This window comes from Kogia breviceps, chromosome X (genome assembly GCF_026419965.1).
Source record: "Kogia breviceps isolate mKogBre1 chromosome X, mKogBre1 haplotype 1, whole genome shotgun sequence".
In the NCBI taxonomy this organism is placed as follows: Eukaryota; Metazoa; Chordata; class Mammalia; order Artiodactyla; family Physeteridae; genus Kogia; species Kogia breviceps.
In genome coordinates this window covers 116994250-117012281 of record NC_081330.1, presented here as the reverse complement: position 1 = coordinate 117012281, position 18032 = coordinate 116994250, and the positions used below count along the sequence as shown (strand labels likewise).

General features: G+C 35.3%; 1 protein-coding gene across 14 annotated transcripts in view; it reads left to right on the top strand.

The window, feature by feature from the left end:
- The window catches only part of CNKSR2 (connector enhancer of kinase suppressor of Ras 2), a 258376-nt gene that overhangs the window by 192814 nt on the left and 47530 nt on the right, over positions 1-18032 (top strand). For all 14 annotated transcript variants that reach the window (XM_059051140.2, XM_059051142.2, XM_059051141.2 and 11 more), the window contains 5 exons: positions 5774-5822; positions 6243-6415; positions 8443-8516; positions 8817-8888; positions 15697-15764. In XM_059051140.2, coding sequence (XP_058907123.1) covers positions 5774-5822; positions 6243-6415; positions 8443-8516; positions 8817-8888; positions 15697-15764 — 436 coding nt within the window. The remainder of the gene's footprint in view (positions 1-5773; positions 5823-6242; positions 6416-8442; positions 8517-8816; positions 8889-15696; positions 15765-18032) is intronic.

The window sequence follows — 18032 nt, the reverse complement described above, 5'->3', positions numbered from 1 at the left end:
TAATTAGGTTATTTTAAGGTTAGAGGGGAACAGAAATGGGCAAACAGGGAAGGGGGAAAAGAGCTGCTTTCAGTATGTGAGCAAACATTTCAGACAGAGGGAACAGCAAGGGTGTAGGCCCTAAGGTGGGACTCCACCCAGCCTAATCTAGGAACAGCACGTGTGGCTGGAGCAAAGTTAGTAAGGGTAGGCGCAGGAAGCAAAGGTAACAGGGGCCAGGTCATACAGGGTCTTCAGGGTCAGTGGAAGGATTTGGGCATTTATTCAGAGTGAGATGAGAAGCCATTGGAGAGTTTTCATGATCAAATCGTATTTTAACAGGATCACTCTGGCTCTTATGTTAAAAATAGAAGATGTGAGAGCAGAGGAAGGGAGAACAGTGAGGAGATATTTTAGTGATGCAGGTGAGGGATGATGGTGGCTTAGACCAAGGTGATAGTAGTAGTAGAGATGGTAAGAAAAAGTCATATTGTAAACGTATTTTGAATACAGAGCTGATACAGCTTGCTGGTGGATTGACTATGGGCTATAAAAGAAAGCAAAGAGTCAAGATTGACACTAGTATTCTGGGTGTGAACCACTGTGGGGAGAAATGGAATTGCCGTTTACTAAGGTATAGAAGACTAGGAGAGGAGCAGATTCGGTTGATGGGTGGTGCATATCATGAGCTCACTTTTGTACACATTAAATCTGTTGAGTTAGGCAGCCTGCAGCTCAGTCAAGAAATCCCGATTGACTATATAAATTCATAAGTAGCTAAAGCTCAGAGTTTGTAAACATTCTTAGGGAGAAAGTTCAAAGAACTTTCACCCAGATGCTCACTACAATAAACAGAAAGCGCTAGTGATGGTGTGAGAAAGATTTTATTGAATGATGATTCAGGAAAAAAGATAAAAATATGTTTTTTAAGAGAACGGACCTTCACAAATGTTTACAAAAGGAGTCTATTTTGGTGGTCAGTAAGCCTTATGAGCTTATACTTTGAATTCTTTCTCTCTCTCTCTCTCTCTCTCTCTCTCTCTCTCTCCCTGTCTCATACACACACACACATACACACCGTACCCCAAACACAAAAAGATACAGTCATGGTCAAAAATAAGATCTAGTCTCCAAGGACTAGAAAAAAGAACAAAATTGCACACAACAATAAATGGGAACTAAAGCCATATACCTGGTAGGCTCTGAGTCCAGAAAGAGCTAGAAATGACTGGGAGTCTACTTTTAATGGGGATCAGAGAACAAATGGACCACAGCTATGTCAGGAAACTGAAGATTGACTCACTGGGTGAAACCAGCTGGGAAGGCAAGCAGAACTTCCTCACCCATGAGTGTAAGGAGGTTGAATAAAGATACAGCAATTGACCAAAGTGCTGACTCGTATAAAGGGGATTCTTTCCTTAGTAAATGGAAATTATGGGAAATCCAGAAAACCCCTTAAAATAAAATTTGAAATAATAACAAAATGATTAAGAACACTGAATATTCAGAAGCACTAATACCAACTAGACATCCTGGATGTGTAAAATATAGTCAGTGAAATAAACACTCTATAGGTAAGATATACTTTAGACTGTATAAAATCAGAGAGAGAATTAGGAAATTGGAAAACAGCAGAATGAATTCACCTAAAAAGCATTGCAGAAATATGAAAGATACATAGATGATAAATTGAGAGGTACCAACGTAAGTCTAGAGACAAAAAGAGAGAGACTAGTAAAGAAGGCCCTTTGAAGAGATAATGCCTGAGAATTTTCAGAATTGAAGAAATAACACCTTCAAGTACAACACAATGAATGTGAAATGGGATTAGTTAAAATCAGTTATAACCTAGACACATCAAAGAGCAATTGCAGAATATCAGGGATAAAGAGGAAAATATTTTAAAAGCTGCAGAGAGACTAAAGACAAATTATAACTAATGACAGAGTAGCTACAGATTTTTTAAAATTTATTTATTTATCTTTTTTTTTTTTTTTTTGGCTGTGTTAGGTCTTTGTTGCTGCACGTGGGCTTTCTCTAGTTGCGGCGAGTGGGGGCTACTCTTCGTCGCGGTGCCCCGGCTTCTCAGTGCAGTGGCTTCTCTTGTTGCAGAGCATGGGCTCTAAGCATGCAGGCTTCAGTAGTTGTGGCACGCAGGCTCAGTAGCTGTGGCTCGTGGGCTCTGGAGTGCAGGCTCAGTAGCTTTGGCGCACAGGCTTAGTTGCTCCACGGCATGTGGGATCTTCCCAGACCAGAGTGTGAACCCGTGTCCCCCGCATTGGCAGGCAGAGTCTTAACCAGTGCACCACCAGGGAAGTCCCTAGCTACAGTTGTTTTAAGGGCAATGATAGATGCTAAAAGAAAATAAAGTGATATATTCAGAATGTAGAGGGAAAATTATTTTCAACTCAGAATTCTATACCCAGCTAAGGTATTATTTTATTTAAGAGTAAAGAGTTTCTGTATTTTCAAACATAAAAATCTAGACGTGTTTGCTACTCACAGACTGCTATGAAAGAACTTCTAAAGGACATACTTACTTGAGCATGAACCTGGAAGAAGGGTGATCTGAAACTAAGAAGAAAAATACAGAAATAAAATACATTACAAATTTTCTGTCTCATGAGAAAAACATTCATCATCATTAAAGCAAAGATCCCAGGCCTCTTTCTTTTTTAAGTTGGTCATAATACCTTATATGATCTGCTATGTTATCCATTATAGTCATGTATCTATTCTTAATGTCTTGCTCTTATTAAATATTTCATGATATCACTAGAAACTGGGAAAATGATAACAATTAAATATCTGTCACTCAGAATGAATAATTCCATCAGTTCTACTAGAAAAGACTACACAAGATTGTAAATCTGCACCTCAAGGTATTTAATCATACTTGCTGATAACACGAGGAAACCTTCACTGTCAGGATTTATTTATGTGTATGAATAATGAGCAATTTCTGATACAAGTTTTTAAGGAATCTTTGAAAATGAATCTGTTTCAGTGGTCCCCAAATCACCCACATGTCCAGTGATTCACTAGGACTCAGAAGCCTCAACATATAGTTGTACCCACAGCTAAGATTTTATTACAGTGATGCAGCAAGAGTATACAGCCAGATCAGTAAGGAAAAAAAGATACCCATGAAATCTGGAGAAATCCATGTGCAGGTTTCCTATGCTCTCTCCTTCTCATGACAGATCATGCAGAGTGCACACTTCCCCAGCAGCAAAAATACAGTCACATGTGTGTAGTGTCTCTGCCCCGGGGGAGCCCATTGAAGACTCAGTACCCAAGGATTTTAATGGGTTGGTTACACAGGCATCCTCTGCCTAGCAACTACTTTTCCTTTCCTGAAATGAAAGCAAGTGTTTAGTCCCCAGGTGGGCAAAATCATCTTATTGCTTAGGGAAGCTTCATGTCACTACAGGGAACTGTTTACCAGCCAAGTTCCCATATGTCAGCCGAGGGCCAACCTTGCAAGCAGGCCTTTCTCAGATAGCAGCCTCAGGCCTGCTATATTACTCTTTTCTACACAGAGACCTATTTCCTTAACGGTAGTTTTCATTGTTTTTTCTATTACTTTTAAAAGCATATAATTCAATTAACTCTTTCATTTTAGAAAATGTCACATCACTTGGAAAAATAATGATGTCTCTCTTAAGAGAATTTCATTGTAATATTTACAATATTTAAAAAAAAACAGCTAAAGCTTTGCTTCTTTGAATGATGGTTAAATCTGTATTGTGTGCCTAGGAGTTCTTAGGTTCCAATAATATGTATACTGATTATACTCTGCAATCATGATCAGTATGAGAATATATTTTTATAGGGAAAGAAAAGATAATCTTGTTAAAAAAGAAAACCTGGAGAGCATAAAATATGTTTTTGTGTAGATTTTAAAGTAGACCTTCAGGTTCTAAGAAGTAATGTGCAAAAAGCATAGGAAGTACATTATATAACTCAATTCTTTCGAGCTGTCTGTTATCCATGTAGCTTCCTAAAAACAAACCACCCCCATCTTTGTCATTTTTTTAAATAATGAGCTGTAAAATTATAATGATTACTTGTGGAAACACAAAAGGAAAAAAACCCAATCAGTAATTTTACAGCCAAACAATTTAGGGAAAATAACTATATGTAAAATTAACTATACTTAAGCACACTAGCCTTAGTTATTATTTGAGTTATTATTTTGAAGCAAAGTACACTCAAGAAAATTAACATAGCATGATGGGTTTTATCTTTTATGCTCTCTCTCCAAAATTGATTGTGAATTTCTGTAGCCATGGATCCTGCAAAGTTTTATACACATACACACACACACACACACACACACCCCGCATATATATGTATTTATATTGCTTTGACAATTGGGTGATTATTTCTGCATTACACTGAATGTCAGCGAATTATCTGACCCTTATCTTTAGGACTAATATCCACCCATAATATTATATTCCTAAGAATTATGTAAACCATATATAAATCATGAAAATTATTATGTAAGTAGAATGTTATTTTACAAGCAAAGATACTAAATAAGGAAGTATGTCACAGAATACGAATTTACTTTATAAAACCAAGGCCAGCAAATTTTATGTAGACAAAAATCCAATTGCCCCTTACAGATATGAAGAAGAATCTATTACCTAAACTTCATTTTGAAGGATTATCTGTGAGTTAAAATTACACATGCTGTCTCTCTACCCTGTTAGCTAGCTAATCATATGAACATAATTAACCTTATTTAGACAATCTAGTTTAGTAGACTGTCTGCCTGGAACCAGTGATTTATAGTCATTAATTGAAAGCTAGACCAGTCATACAGTTGTGGGGTTTTCTATTAAGACATTACACTATTCTGGTCCTTAGCGTGGAATAGACTGATAGGTGGGTTTAACTGGGTTGGTAGTTAGCTAGGCAAGTATGATGCAGGAAGTATATAGCTCAAGGAAATGGTTATAACAATGTCCCATGGAAAGCAAGTGGAAGAAGAGAAATAAAGGCACAAAAGGTGGTAAAGTCAATAAATTGGATGCCTCAATGAAGATTTTCTGAAAATTGCTGGGTTGGAGGTATTATACTATGTAAAACAGAGATAATGGAGGCAGTTGTTGGAGTATGCTTAAGAGTAACAAACATAGGGTCATGGGGTGGGTAGCTGAAGAGTGGAGAAGTAAAGAACATTGGAGATGAGGGACTGAGGAGCCGACACACTGACATCACCTACATGAAGGTTAGTTCCCTATAATAGAGACAGAAGTAGGTGTGAGAAGAAAATAGTGATTCAAGTGCTGAAATATTTAGCAGCTGAGGGAGAGGGCTTAGGAGATCAGTAGCTGATGGTGGCTTATGGAATATAATGAAATTCAAAGGAACAAGTGATAGTCATATTTGCTTGACAACTTCATAAGATTTTGTGAGAATCAAATGAGATATTGCCTGAGAAAGCACTATAAACCCCTAAGAAAGGTAGTGCTCTGCATATATGAGCCCTCAGTTTCAGCCCTGCTTTGTGTCCCTATTTCTCTGCCTACAAAATAAAGACCAAGATAATTACAAAATAAAGACCAAGATAATATTATTCTCTCCTGCTTCATGAGAAATTAGAAAGTTTAGCGGCATGATATATATGAATTTGTTTTGAGTCTTTGGAAAAAGAAGTTACTTTCGCTGACCGGGATTCAGAGTCACCGTTCGTTCAGCTTTTGAGTGTTTTCCGCAGCTTTTTGGCACTCCGATCGCACCCTGCATATCAAATAACATTCTTCCCTATCTTTGATTTCAGACATTTCAGCAGTCTTCTCTGCAGCACAAATCAAAGAAGAAAAACAAAGGTAAGAAAGGGAAATGAAACATTTAGCTGCTTAGTTTGCACTGGGATAATCACCAGCACATTTCACCCATCCTCTCTTGCCTGAACCCAGTGTGGTTTGGAAGAGAACAACCCCCTAGCACAAGAGCTACCAAGACCGGCTTCTCCTTCAGGTCAATTATGATACAAGGTACCTTTTGCAACACATGGTCTCAATAGGTTTTCAGACTGGGATCACGCACTTTGGATTAAATTGTGTGTCACTCATGTGGGCGAAAAGGTATTAAAATTTTCCATAGTTATTTATTCTGATACAATGAGAAAATAAGAATTTTTAAGGGTGTTAAGTATCCAGACTTGTTTTTATAATCTATAGATTAATCTTCTACCTTCACACCTATACAAAATTTAAAGAGCATTTTTTACCCACTATTATCTTTAGGTCCTATTGCCGGCAAGAGCAAAAGACGAATTTCTTGCAAAGATCTTGGCCGTGGTGACTGTGAGGGCTGGCTTTGGAAAAAGAAAGATGCGAAGAGTTATTTTTCACAGAAATGGAAGAAATACTGGTTTGTCCTAAAGGATGCATCCCTATATTGGTATATTAATGAGGAGGTAAGACAAAGCACATTTTGTTTTCTCATTCATTTTATCTTTAACCAGAAGAATCATCGTTTTGAGACTTAGATTTTAAAATCATATAATCACCTTAAGGCTCATTCAGGAGACTTCTGCTGGTTATTTTTCAGTCTGCCTTCTTAAAATGGTTGCATTGTGGGGTTCTGGGAAGGCAGTTGTCTCAATTATTCTAATGCAGCAACATATTTGAAATATAGATAATGTATAGTAAAATTCTGTATATCTAATTAAAAATACCAAACTAATTCAAGCAGTAGCTTACTCAAAAGGATTACACATGGAAATTTGATAAAGATTTTTAAGTGTCTTGCTTTTGTTCAAAGTTTTAAATTTTTTTCTGTTTGCTTTTTTGGGAGGAAGTCCTTTAGTAAGTTAAGTAAATTAAATTAATACCACCTGCATTTGTTTCAGTTTTTCTTAAGGAATAAATGAACTAGTAGACTAGTTTCAAAAATCTTCAAGTATTCATTTCATTTGGCCCAATAGGGACAGCAGGGGGAGGGGTATATAATACATGCAAATTGTTCTTATGATTTCCTGTTTCATTTCCAGTAAACAGATTTATATCCAGAGTAATTATATAACCGGTCACATATCACAACAGATATACAGTATACCTTATTTTTTGATACTCCCTTAACTCTACATTTGCTTCCTTTGCCATAGCCATCTATCAGTTCACCTTAAGTTTTTTAAACAAAAATTTCTATTGTTAGCTTGTTTTTTTCATAAAAATATATGTGGTTTAATGTAGTGTGCTGGCTAAAAACTTTTTGTATGCCAATCAAGTAGTATAAAAACATAATGCCTTTATGTTTCTCTTTATTTTAGATCACTTGTAGATTGTCTGCTGAATGCTATTCTGTCTTTCAAAGTTTAATGGGGAGATCATAACTACCCCAAAAGTATTTTAAATTGTTCAAAATTTTTAATTTTAACATTAAAGACATCAAGGGTAACATAACACATATCAAAGTTAAGAGATTTGAGACTATTGTATTTACCCTAAGATTGGAAGAAAAAAATGCTCAAATATTGAAAAATATTGGAAGTTATACTGCTCTTGCATATAACACACACATTTTAGTCACTATCATTAGCATCAAATTTTATTAAGTTTTACATATAAACATACACACACTAAAAGAATTGAGAACCCCTGGTCTTTTTCTTTGAGATGGCAGATGGGAGTATGATGTCTCTTGAACTTGATATATAAGGAGCCATGAACTGGTGCAGCACAGATCAAAGTTTGGGAGTAAAAGTCTGAGGAGTTGGCTCATGAACATGAAAGGGACAACAACATTTAAAGGGTTTAGCCAAAAATAATCTTAGCCTAGTAGTAATAACTTGCATCTGACGTAAGATTTTAGATAATTCTCCTGTCTTGTATTCCCATCCCACATTAGCGGGAGGGGGCACTTTATGGATTTCATTCAGTTTTCCAAGTGAAACATGACTTTTATGTATATATAGCATGTAAACCAAGTCATATATTTGAAAATCAAATTAATCTCTTGTAAAATCTTGAGTACACAAAATAATTATTTTAATTCAGGTTTGAGAGATTTTTTTGGAGACAGAAAAGGAATTGAATTAGTAAATGTCCCTACATTTTATATCTGAACATTTAAAATGGTAGAAAATTGAATTGTAAATGTGGACTACAGTTATTTTATATGTTATAAGTGTATATATACATTCTGAGGGAAAAATTACTTATAAAACAGGTTTCACTTTGAGAATTAAGATTTTTCTATCTTTATTCTAATATAAAAAGGATTTTTAAACATTTCTGTATGTATTTTAATTTGTACTATTCTAAATGTTCAAAATATACCTTCAATTTAATGGACTATAACAGGTAAGACTGAAATTCTGATCTCTAAAATGTCTAATTTAAAGGATTAAATGAACTGATTTATTAGTATAGATATTTAAGGTATAGTTATAGTTTCAAACCTTTGTATATAATACCCTAAACAAGAGTGTTGCCTCTTTAGGATGAAAAAGCAGAAGGATTCATCAGTCTGCCTGAATTTAAAATTGATAGAGCCAGTGAATGCCGCAAGAAATAGTAAGTTGATTTTTATTTGGGGCGAGGGAGAGAAAGGAAGGGTAGTTTTTTGGTTTTTTTTTTTTTAATTTCTAGCTTTTAAATTATAGGTTGCTTGTCTAATGCTTTCAAATTGAGGTAATAAGAAAGCAGTTTTGTGGGCAGAAAATTGAATTTTTCACTCATTTCTGTCATCACGGCAGAAACATTATATATGTGAACTCAGATTAGATCTGAGGTAATTTTTATCCATAAAAATTGTTTGGTTCTAACTTATTTCCCAATTTGAAATAAATAAATGTACTCTGTTTCCTTTTGCAGTGCATTCAAAGCCTGTCATCCTAAAATCAAAAGCTTTTATTTTGCTGCTGAGCATCTTGATGATATGAACAGGTAAAGTCACTTAAATTTCAAAATACTTAGAAAGTCAGTTAGGCTTAGAATTCTGTTTTCCACATCAATGCCTAGAGAGTAATGTCACTGAAGTTTCTAGATCAGTTTAAAATAAAATGGACCCAGCCATAGCTCCATGTAGCCATACCTAATTTTAAAGATTGGCATTTTAAAAAGTCAAAATAAACTCATTGACTTTTCGTCAAGTTTACCAAAAATGTGCCAGAATCCATATATAGGCCAAAAAAAAAAATCCACTGTAGAAAAAAAAATTGTTTTTAGTCCATTTCAAGAATATGTCTTCAAATTTATTCCCAAGTGAGGAAAAAAGGATACCCACTAAAAAAGCTGACTTTTCCAAGTGCTGAGTATTTATGACAGAATGTCCATCTCAATAATTCAGGCATAGGCATAGTTGGTGTATCTCTCTGTCACCTTTCTTCTATCACTGTACAGGATTGTGCAGCCAAGTGATTAGATGGCACATGGTTATTTGGTGGCTCTGGGAAAATCTGGATATATATTTTTTCATTATCTACAACATAGTGCTTTTTGTTTCCATTTTGGCTCTTATGAATTTGATCCTTTCTTCCTTTTTCTTTCCTTTCTCCTTTCCCTTTTCTAGATTTGTAGAAATTGGATGTAAGATTCAAAATTTTCCCCTTCACAGGTCTTCAGTAGGCAGTGCCTGTTACATATATGATGTGCCAACAGTTAGGAAGATGCAGAATAGCATAGTGGTTAAGAGTATGAACTTTGGAACCAGGCTGTCCAAATTCCAGCCATCCCACTTAGTAGCTGTGTGACCTTGGATATAGAACTTAACCTCTCTATGTCAGGTATTAACTCTTTTTTAAAAATGGAGATAATAACCATCTCCATCCATAGAACTTTTATGAGGAGCAAATAAGAATACATAAAGGGCTTAGAACAGTACCTGCTAAATTGTAAGTGCTATATAAGTGTTTGCTTTCAATAGGTATTCCTTTTATATACTTTGGGTTCTCACGCCATATAACTTTCTTTGTATATCTCTAAAGAGTTAGTGTTCAGATATTTCTAAGCACAAAATTTTGGAGCTTCATAAATGTGCTTGAACACGCTAAATGGACACTTAATATGCTTTTATAAATAATCTTGTTCTTTGACACTTCAGAGTATAGACGTGATTTTTCGAAACCAAGGATATGAATACAAGGAGAGGGCAAAGAAAGGGGTTGAGAAAACTTGATAAAATCTTTTATAATTAATAGGAGAACTGAGCCTTTCTTTTATTGAAATATAACTGATTAACAATGTTGTGTTAGTTTCTGGTGTACAGCAAAGTGATTGTTTTATATATTTTCTTTTCTTTTCTTTTCCATTATGGTTTATTACAAGATATTGAATATAGTTCTGTATGCTATAGAGTAGATCCTTATTGTTTATCTATTTTATATATAGTAGTGTGTACCTGCTAATCCCAAACTCCTGGTTTATCCGTCCCCCGCCCTTCCCCTTTGGTAACCGTAAGTTTGTTTTCTATGTCTGTGAGTCTGTTTCTGTCTTATAAATAAGTACATTTGTATCATATTTTAGATTCCACATATAAGTGATATCATATGGTATTTGTCTTTGTCTGGCTTACTTCACTTAGTATGGTAATCTCTAGGTCCATCCAAGTTGCTGCAAATGGCATTATTTCATTCTTTTTTAAACTGAGTAATATTCCATTGTATATATATACCACATCTTTTTTATCCATTCATCTGTTGATGGACATTTAGGTTGCTCCCATGTCTTGGCTATTGTAAATAGTGCTGCTGTGAACATTGGGGTGCATGTATCTTTTCGAATTATGGTTTTCTCCAGATATATTCCCAGGAGTGGGATTTCTGGATCATATGGTAGCTATATTTTTAGTTTTTTAAGGAACTTCCATACTGTTTTCTATTGTGGCTGCACCAATCTGCATTTCCACCAACAGTGTAGGAGGGTTCCCTTTTCTCCACACCCTCTCTAGCATTTATTGCTTGTAGATGTTTTGATGATGGCCATTCTTACTGCTGTGAGGTGATACCTCATTGTAGTTTTGATTTGCATTTCTCTAATAATTAGCGATGTTGAGCATCTTTTCATGTACCTATTGGCCATCTGTATGTCTTCTATGGAGAAATGTCTACTTAGGTCTTCTGCCTATTTTTTGACTAGGTTGTGGGGGGTTTTTTTGTTGTTACTGAGCTGTATGAGCTGTTTGTATATTTTGGAAATTAAGCCCTTGTCAGTCACATCCTTTGCAAATATTTTCTCCCATTCCTTAGGTTGTCATTTTGTTTTGTTTATGGTTTCCTTTGCTGTGCAAAAGTTTGTAAGTTTGATTAGGTCCCATTTGTTTATTTTTGCTTTTATTTCTATTGCCTTAGGAGACTGACCTAAGAAAACATTGCTGGGATTTATGTCAGATAATGTTTTGCCTGTGCTCTCTTCTAGGAGTTTTATGCTGTCATATTATATTTAAGTCTTTAAGCCATTTTGAGTTTATTTTTGTGTTAGGTGTGAGGGAGTGTTCTAACTTCTTTGATTTACATACAGCTGTCCAGCTTTCCCAGCACCACTTGCTGAAGGGAGTGTCTTTTCTCCATTGTGTATTCTTGCCTCCTTTGTCAAAGGTTAATTGAGCATAGGTGTGTGGGTTTATTTCTGGACTCTCTATTCTGTTCCATTGATCCATATGTCTGTTTTTGTGCCTATACCATGCTGTTTTGATTACTGTCACTTTGTAGTATTGTCTGAAGTCTGGGAGTGTTATGCCTCCAGCTTTGTTCTTTTTCCTCAAGAATGCTTTGGCAATTCTGGCTCTTTTATGGTTCCATATAAATTTTAGGATTACTTGTTCTAGTTCTGTGAACTGAGCCTTGTATTTGGTTTCCATAATCTTCTCTTGATTTGCTTGTTACCATTCTTGAAATTTCACACTAGCCAATCAGAATTTGGAGAGCTTATTCTCAAAATGAAAATGTTTATGTACTTGTTGGGGAGGGGTGGTACTCTATTTTGTGTTTTAACTATTTTATAATTCTACTGTTGTAGTTATTCACTATCCATTTTACCACAATTGAGCTCAATGCCCTTAGGATAAATATGAAGGAGTCACATCATAACCAAACAGAAAATAAGTGGTATATATAATCATGTCCTCTCCTACAAGATAGATCCACTAGAACACAGTTACTTCCATCCAGGAATTAACATAATTTAATCATTTGTGACACTTGCTAATCAGGGTCTTTTTAGGTTTAGAAAATAGCCTGTTCAAAAATGCATTTTTTTGAACTATAAAACCATTCTTGATCTCCATTCTCTACCCTGTGTTAGCAATAACTCAGAAGTGTATGATGTCACTAACTCTTCCCTAATAGTCCTGTGGATGTATCTGGTTCAGGATATTAGAGAAGAAGCTAAGCCAAACCCATATGTTTCATTTTGTTGCCTTTTCTAAGCAATGGGTCAAAGAAAAAAATAAATAAATCTGATCAAATATGTCATCTCCACATGGTACAGTTAAGAGTGCTGTTTTATGTAAGCCTTGCCATGGTGCACTACAACCTTCAGAATTAAATTGTCCTGAAATACTGAATCTTTTTTTAAAATTTAAGTATAGTGGACTTTTATTGTTTTGCCTTGCTTTTTATTTTTTGAATAAACATATTCCTAATGTCTACTTTCAATAGGCAAGTTTATTAAAAATGACTTGTCAGTAGGACGGAGGAGAGTCAGTGCTGGCAATATTCACAGAGGATTGGTAATGGGGGAGACAGCGTCCAACAACTTTATTTAATAAGCTGATTGTTACATAACAACAAGATGATCTGGGTGTTGGTTCATTCTATATGTAGTCCTTTGAAGGCATGTACCTAAGCCTTCAAGAGATGATATAGTTATAAATAATTATAATTATATTATAATAATTATAAATAAATGCCTTACCTGGTTATTTCATAATTTCTAAAGTATTATCATATGTATTTTTAAAATGTAGTGCTAGTTTTGACAGGACCTAATAACTGGAGTGAAAAAGCAATCCTTAGATTTAATTTTCTTCTGTAAAATCCGCATGTGTGTATACACATACATATACACACACATACATATACATATTCCCAAATATAATTACATATACATATACCCAAATATATATAACTTAGAATATTAAAATCTCACCATCTATTTTTTGAGTAGCTTTAATTTTGATTGTGAGGTAATCTGCAAAAACACTTTTGAGCACCCTACCACCAATCCATCTGTTCCATCCTCAGAAATGAGCATTGAAACATTCAAAAAACTTTTTTGCCAGCCTGTGTGAAATCTGTGGGAAGAAAACAAAACATCATGTTTCTCAAGTATTCTGAGACTTATTTACTGAATTCACTTGGCCTATGTATTCCTTTTCACATCAGCACATATGTCCTTATAATTGTCAGGACTCACCAGTTTCTGTTTAGTGTGATTATCTTACATTTCTTCCCTAGTTCTTACTCTTGTTTCCCTCTCAGTACGTTATTCTGTGTCAGCTGTTGACAGCTTCATTGGAACATTCACCATAGGCCCAATCCTCTTATCCTTAAATATTGTCTGTCTCCCTCACTGAAGATACAGGTATCATGAAGACAGATACTTTGTTTCATTTATCTTTCTCTCTCTATCCTCAGTGCCTAGAACCGTACCTGGCACACATTAATATTTCTTAACTCAATTAATGCATATATATCTGCTGTTCATAATAGCATATAAACACCAAACCATAACTGCAGCAAGTGTTTGGATAAGCATCTTCTAACTGAGGCCTAAGGACAACTTTATCCAAGACAGCAACAACAGTTGTGTAGCATTCAGCCTTTTGTGTCTATACATACAAGTTTATGCATACACTTTGTAAAGAGTTTTCACTGTGGACAGAATTTTTCTTCCTAAAAGTAGTTAAATTTTTAAATTGTCTTTTGGAATTTAGGAATCCTGGAGCTCATCGAAGGCAGAAATTATGTCTTGTTCATTTTTGGACCCCCAAAACGTAGCTCATTGTTCAGCATACAACAGGCATTTAATAAATTTTGTTGAGCTGAAAAATTAAGAAGCCTCTTTTTAGTTTCCTTATTCATCTCATGAAGACCTCACTGCTCTTTAGACTTCTGATAAAATGAAATTTCAGTGATATATTAAAAAGTAGTAAATATGAAGTACTGAATTAAAATTCAATAACAAATATTCCTCTAGTGGTATCAACATCATTTCCACCCAAAAAACACCAAGCCAGTCTTTCCTAAGAGTGCTAAGATTCACCTTTCTTACTACAAATGACATATAGACTAGATTTTAATTTTGACCTTTTACTAATGATTAGAGTCATTTTTAAACGGTTATTTGTCATGAAGTTAACTTCTTGACTTACAGTTTATAATTTTCTGGATCGTGTGTATATGTCATGCTACTGAATTCATTCGATCCATTTTTTTTCCATTTCTGCTCCAGTCCCTTCTTTACTTCCCATAGTTGAGGTGATCATTACATTGTCGGCTTTGTCAAAATAAAGTTGTGCTTTAGGTGACTTATTCTTAAAATTAAAGCTTAAATTTCCATGGATGTGATTTTGTCCATTAGAGAAACAACTTTCCTCCCTCCCTTTTCAAGATATTCTAAGTATCTGATGCACAGTTAACACCACTTGGCATAAATGATGAAATGTATGAGTCACTTCAAAGAAAGTCATCTTCCACTTGACAAGGAAGATAATCTCCTAGGAGAAAAACTTCTCAAACACAGTTTTTTCCTAAAAAACATGTTTCAATCAGATTATTCCACAATTTAATGATGTTAACTATACTAGTGATTCCAAACTTACTCAGGCTAGTTTGGAAGGTTGATCCTTCCTTACTTTCTTATTTGGGAAGATATATGGATCATAGCTCAGGAGTGACCAGTGCGAAACTGTCAGGTTAGTTTAAAGATTTTGTGATTTGATAATCTGATGCAGTGTAGACAGTTATCCAGAGTAATGAACACGAAGAGACCTGGTGGGACAAAAGACAGAGATTGAAATAGTGCTTTGCTTCAGGCAGTTCCCTACAATGGCAATAGCAACTCTTCTGGAAGAGGAAAGAACTAAGATTTATTTTTAAATTACTATTGTTCATGGAAATAAATGTTCAAGATCTAAACAGAGGTTAAAATTGCATATGCTCAAAAAAAAATTGCATATGCTCGTTTTGTCTTTGGAAAAACCTAATACCCTTGTATTTAGAGACAAATTTCCAAAGTATACTACTACTGAGATGTGTTTCCCTTTGGATCATTAAACTTAAATGAGATTCATTAAACTAATATTTCATAGTAAAACATATTTTGACAGGCAAGGTCTATAATTTTTTCCCTTCTCAGGACAAACTATGCCTGATATTGTTTAAATATCTCTAAAGGAGCATTTGTTCTGAAGAAACAGAACAGCAAAAATATTTGGAGTGCTTTTACATTTAGAGCAACAGAATTAATAGGGCTTTGGTCATCTCAAAACCCTTTATGTTACAGATGTTAACAGGTTTGCCCAAGATTTTTCTAGTGAAATAGCATCTTTAGTGTGGGAACAGTTTGTACTACAGCAAATTATAGCTCACTGAAGACTCCATGTGTTAAGAGTAGCAAAAAAACACACCCTTTATCTGGGATTATTCCACATATTCTTATACATTTTAAAATAACTATTCCCAAGAAAATAGTTAAGTATAAAGTATAAAAAATTCAGTTGCAGTGTTACTGATTTTAATATTTGTTTTTTCAGGTGGCTTAACAGAATTAATATGCTGACTGCGGGATATGCAGAAAGAGAGAGGATTAAGCAAGAACAAGGTAAAGGAATACTTTTTTTTTTTTTACTATTGGGTTACACTTCTTTTTTCTTGCTGTTTTCCTATACAGTGATTCACTGCTATCATTTGAGAGAAAATGCGTATGTCAGTCTGTGGTTATTTCTCTTCTGTGCACTTTGAATCCAAACCATAGCATCTTATGGGTAAGGTTTGGTAAATTAAACAGGAAATAAACTCAAATTTTTGGAGCAGCTAATGTGGAGTTCATTCCTGTTCGTTGCCATCTTCTTTAGTCTACTTCCTATGGAGGAAAAAAAATCTTAAAAAATAAAAAGCCTAGGGTGGAAGGGAGGGAGATGCAAGAGGGAAGAGATGGAGGGATATATGTATATGTATAGCTGATTCACTTTGTTATAAAGCAGAAACTAACACACCACTGTAAAGCAATTATACTCCAATAAAGATGTTAAAAACAAATTTAAAAGCCTAGAATTGGTCCTTTATATTGACCCAAGTCAAGGTCCTTGGTGGTGAGTTGTTTTTTCTATTTAGTGCTTTCACAGACTTTTAAGTGCTCTTTTATGCAAAGAGCTCAGATGAATGATCCCTTCTTCCATAGATTATCTCACTTGCTTGTGTTCTTCAGTTTTGTTACTATGTTAGCTCTGTGATCTTATGGAACTTGCCTTAATACTGACCTCACATTTATGAAATACAGTATCCTGATGCAAAATTGAAATCTTAACAGAAGTTGTGGTCACCGTTCTAAAAGTAGCTTCAGGGCTTCCCTGGTGGCACAGAGGTTAAGAATCCACCTGCCAATGCAGGAGACACAGGTTCGAGCCCTGGTCCAGGAAGATCCCACATGCCGCAGAGCAACTAAGCCCGTGCGCCACAACTACTGAGCCTGTGCTCTAGAGCCTTTGAGCCACAGCTACTGAAGCCCGCGTGCCTACAACCCGGTGCTCCACAACAAGAGAAGCCACCACAATGAGAAGCCCGCGCACTGCAACAAAGAGTAGCCCCCGCTCGCCGCAACTAGAGAAAGCCCACGCGCAGCAATGAAGACCCAGCGCAGCCATAAATAAATAAATAAATTTATTTTAAAATAAAAGTAGCTTCACATTTCCCAAAGAATGTTTGCTATGCATCCCTTGGGAGCATAAATAGTTCTTTGAATACTTTTGAGACATCCTGAAGTTAAAAGGATTCCGCACATTGATACACATGTTTCTAGTTGTGTCTCCAGTGGACATAGCCTGTTGGTCGACATGAAGATTCTGAAAACCTACTGTTTGCTCACGGAGAAAACTTTTTAAAACATCTCAGACCTAACGGTTAGAGAGATATAGAGAAGATAACCAGATCCCAAAACCAATCTTTCAGCAAATATTTAGGTCAGGGGTCAGCAAACTTTCTGTAAAGATCCAAATAGTAAATATTTTAGACTTTTCAGGCCTTAAGGTTTCTGTTGAAACTATTCAACTCTGCTATAGACACATGAAGGGAAGTGGCTGTACTTCAATAAAGCCTTATTTGTGGACACTGAGATTGAATTTCATAACATTTTTCACATTTTGAAAATGTGAAATCTTTTGATTTTTTTTATCCACTTAAAATGTAAAAACCATTCTTGATCCACAGGCTGTATAAAAACAGGCAAAGAGCCTCATTTGGCCTGCAGGCCACAGTTTATCAACCCCTGGCTTAGAGCCATGGGGTGAGAGAATGGGGGTGACTAGAGCATTGAAGGGTGAGGAGATAGGGCAGGAAGATTTCCAAGAAATAGCAAAATATGGTTACCGCCAATGGGAATTCAGCATCCTATTGAGACTCTAAAAAATTCACACTTGAAATTGCCTAAGAAAAATTAAAGAGCAACATAAAGTAAATGAGTACTAATTTTTGCACCACATGCAACTGATTTAAAAAATTGCTAAGTGGCTGCAAAATTTTTTTTTAAACCTGAGAAGGAGGCAGGATTAATGAGGAAATACTTGGAGAAAGTAATCAGTGAGCCTGATATAAAGTTAGCGGTGAAGAGGCAGAGAAGATATTTTATTAAATATTAAAGTGTTTCTGCATAAGGCCTTCAGCTAACCCTCTAATTGTATTAAGGTGAAATAAGCACCCATCCTGCCTGAAATTACATTGAATTCTAGTAGAAAAGATACTCTTAGTACAATATGGAAAGTGAAACATGGGAAAGTACAAACCAAATTCCATGGGAATGAGGCTATAGAGATTCCTTCTAGGAGGGAAATGGGAAAAAAACATTATGTGGACTCATCGTCTGAACTGGTTCTCG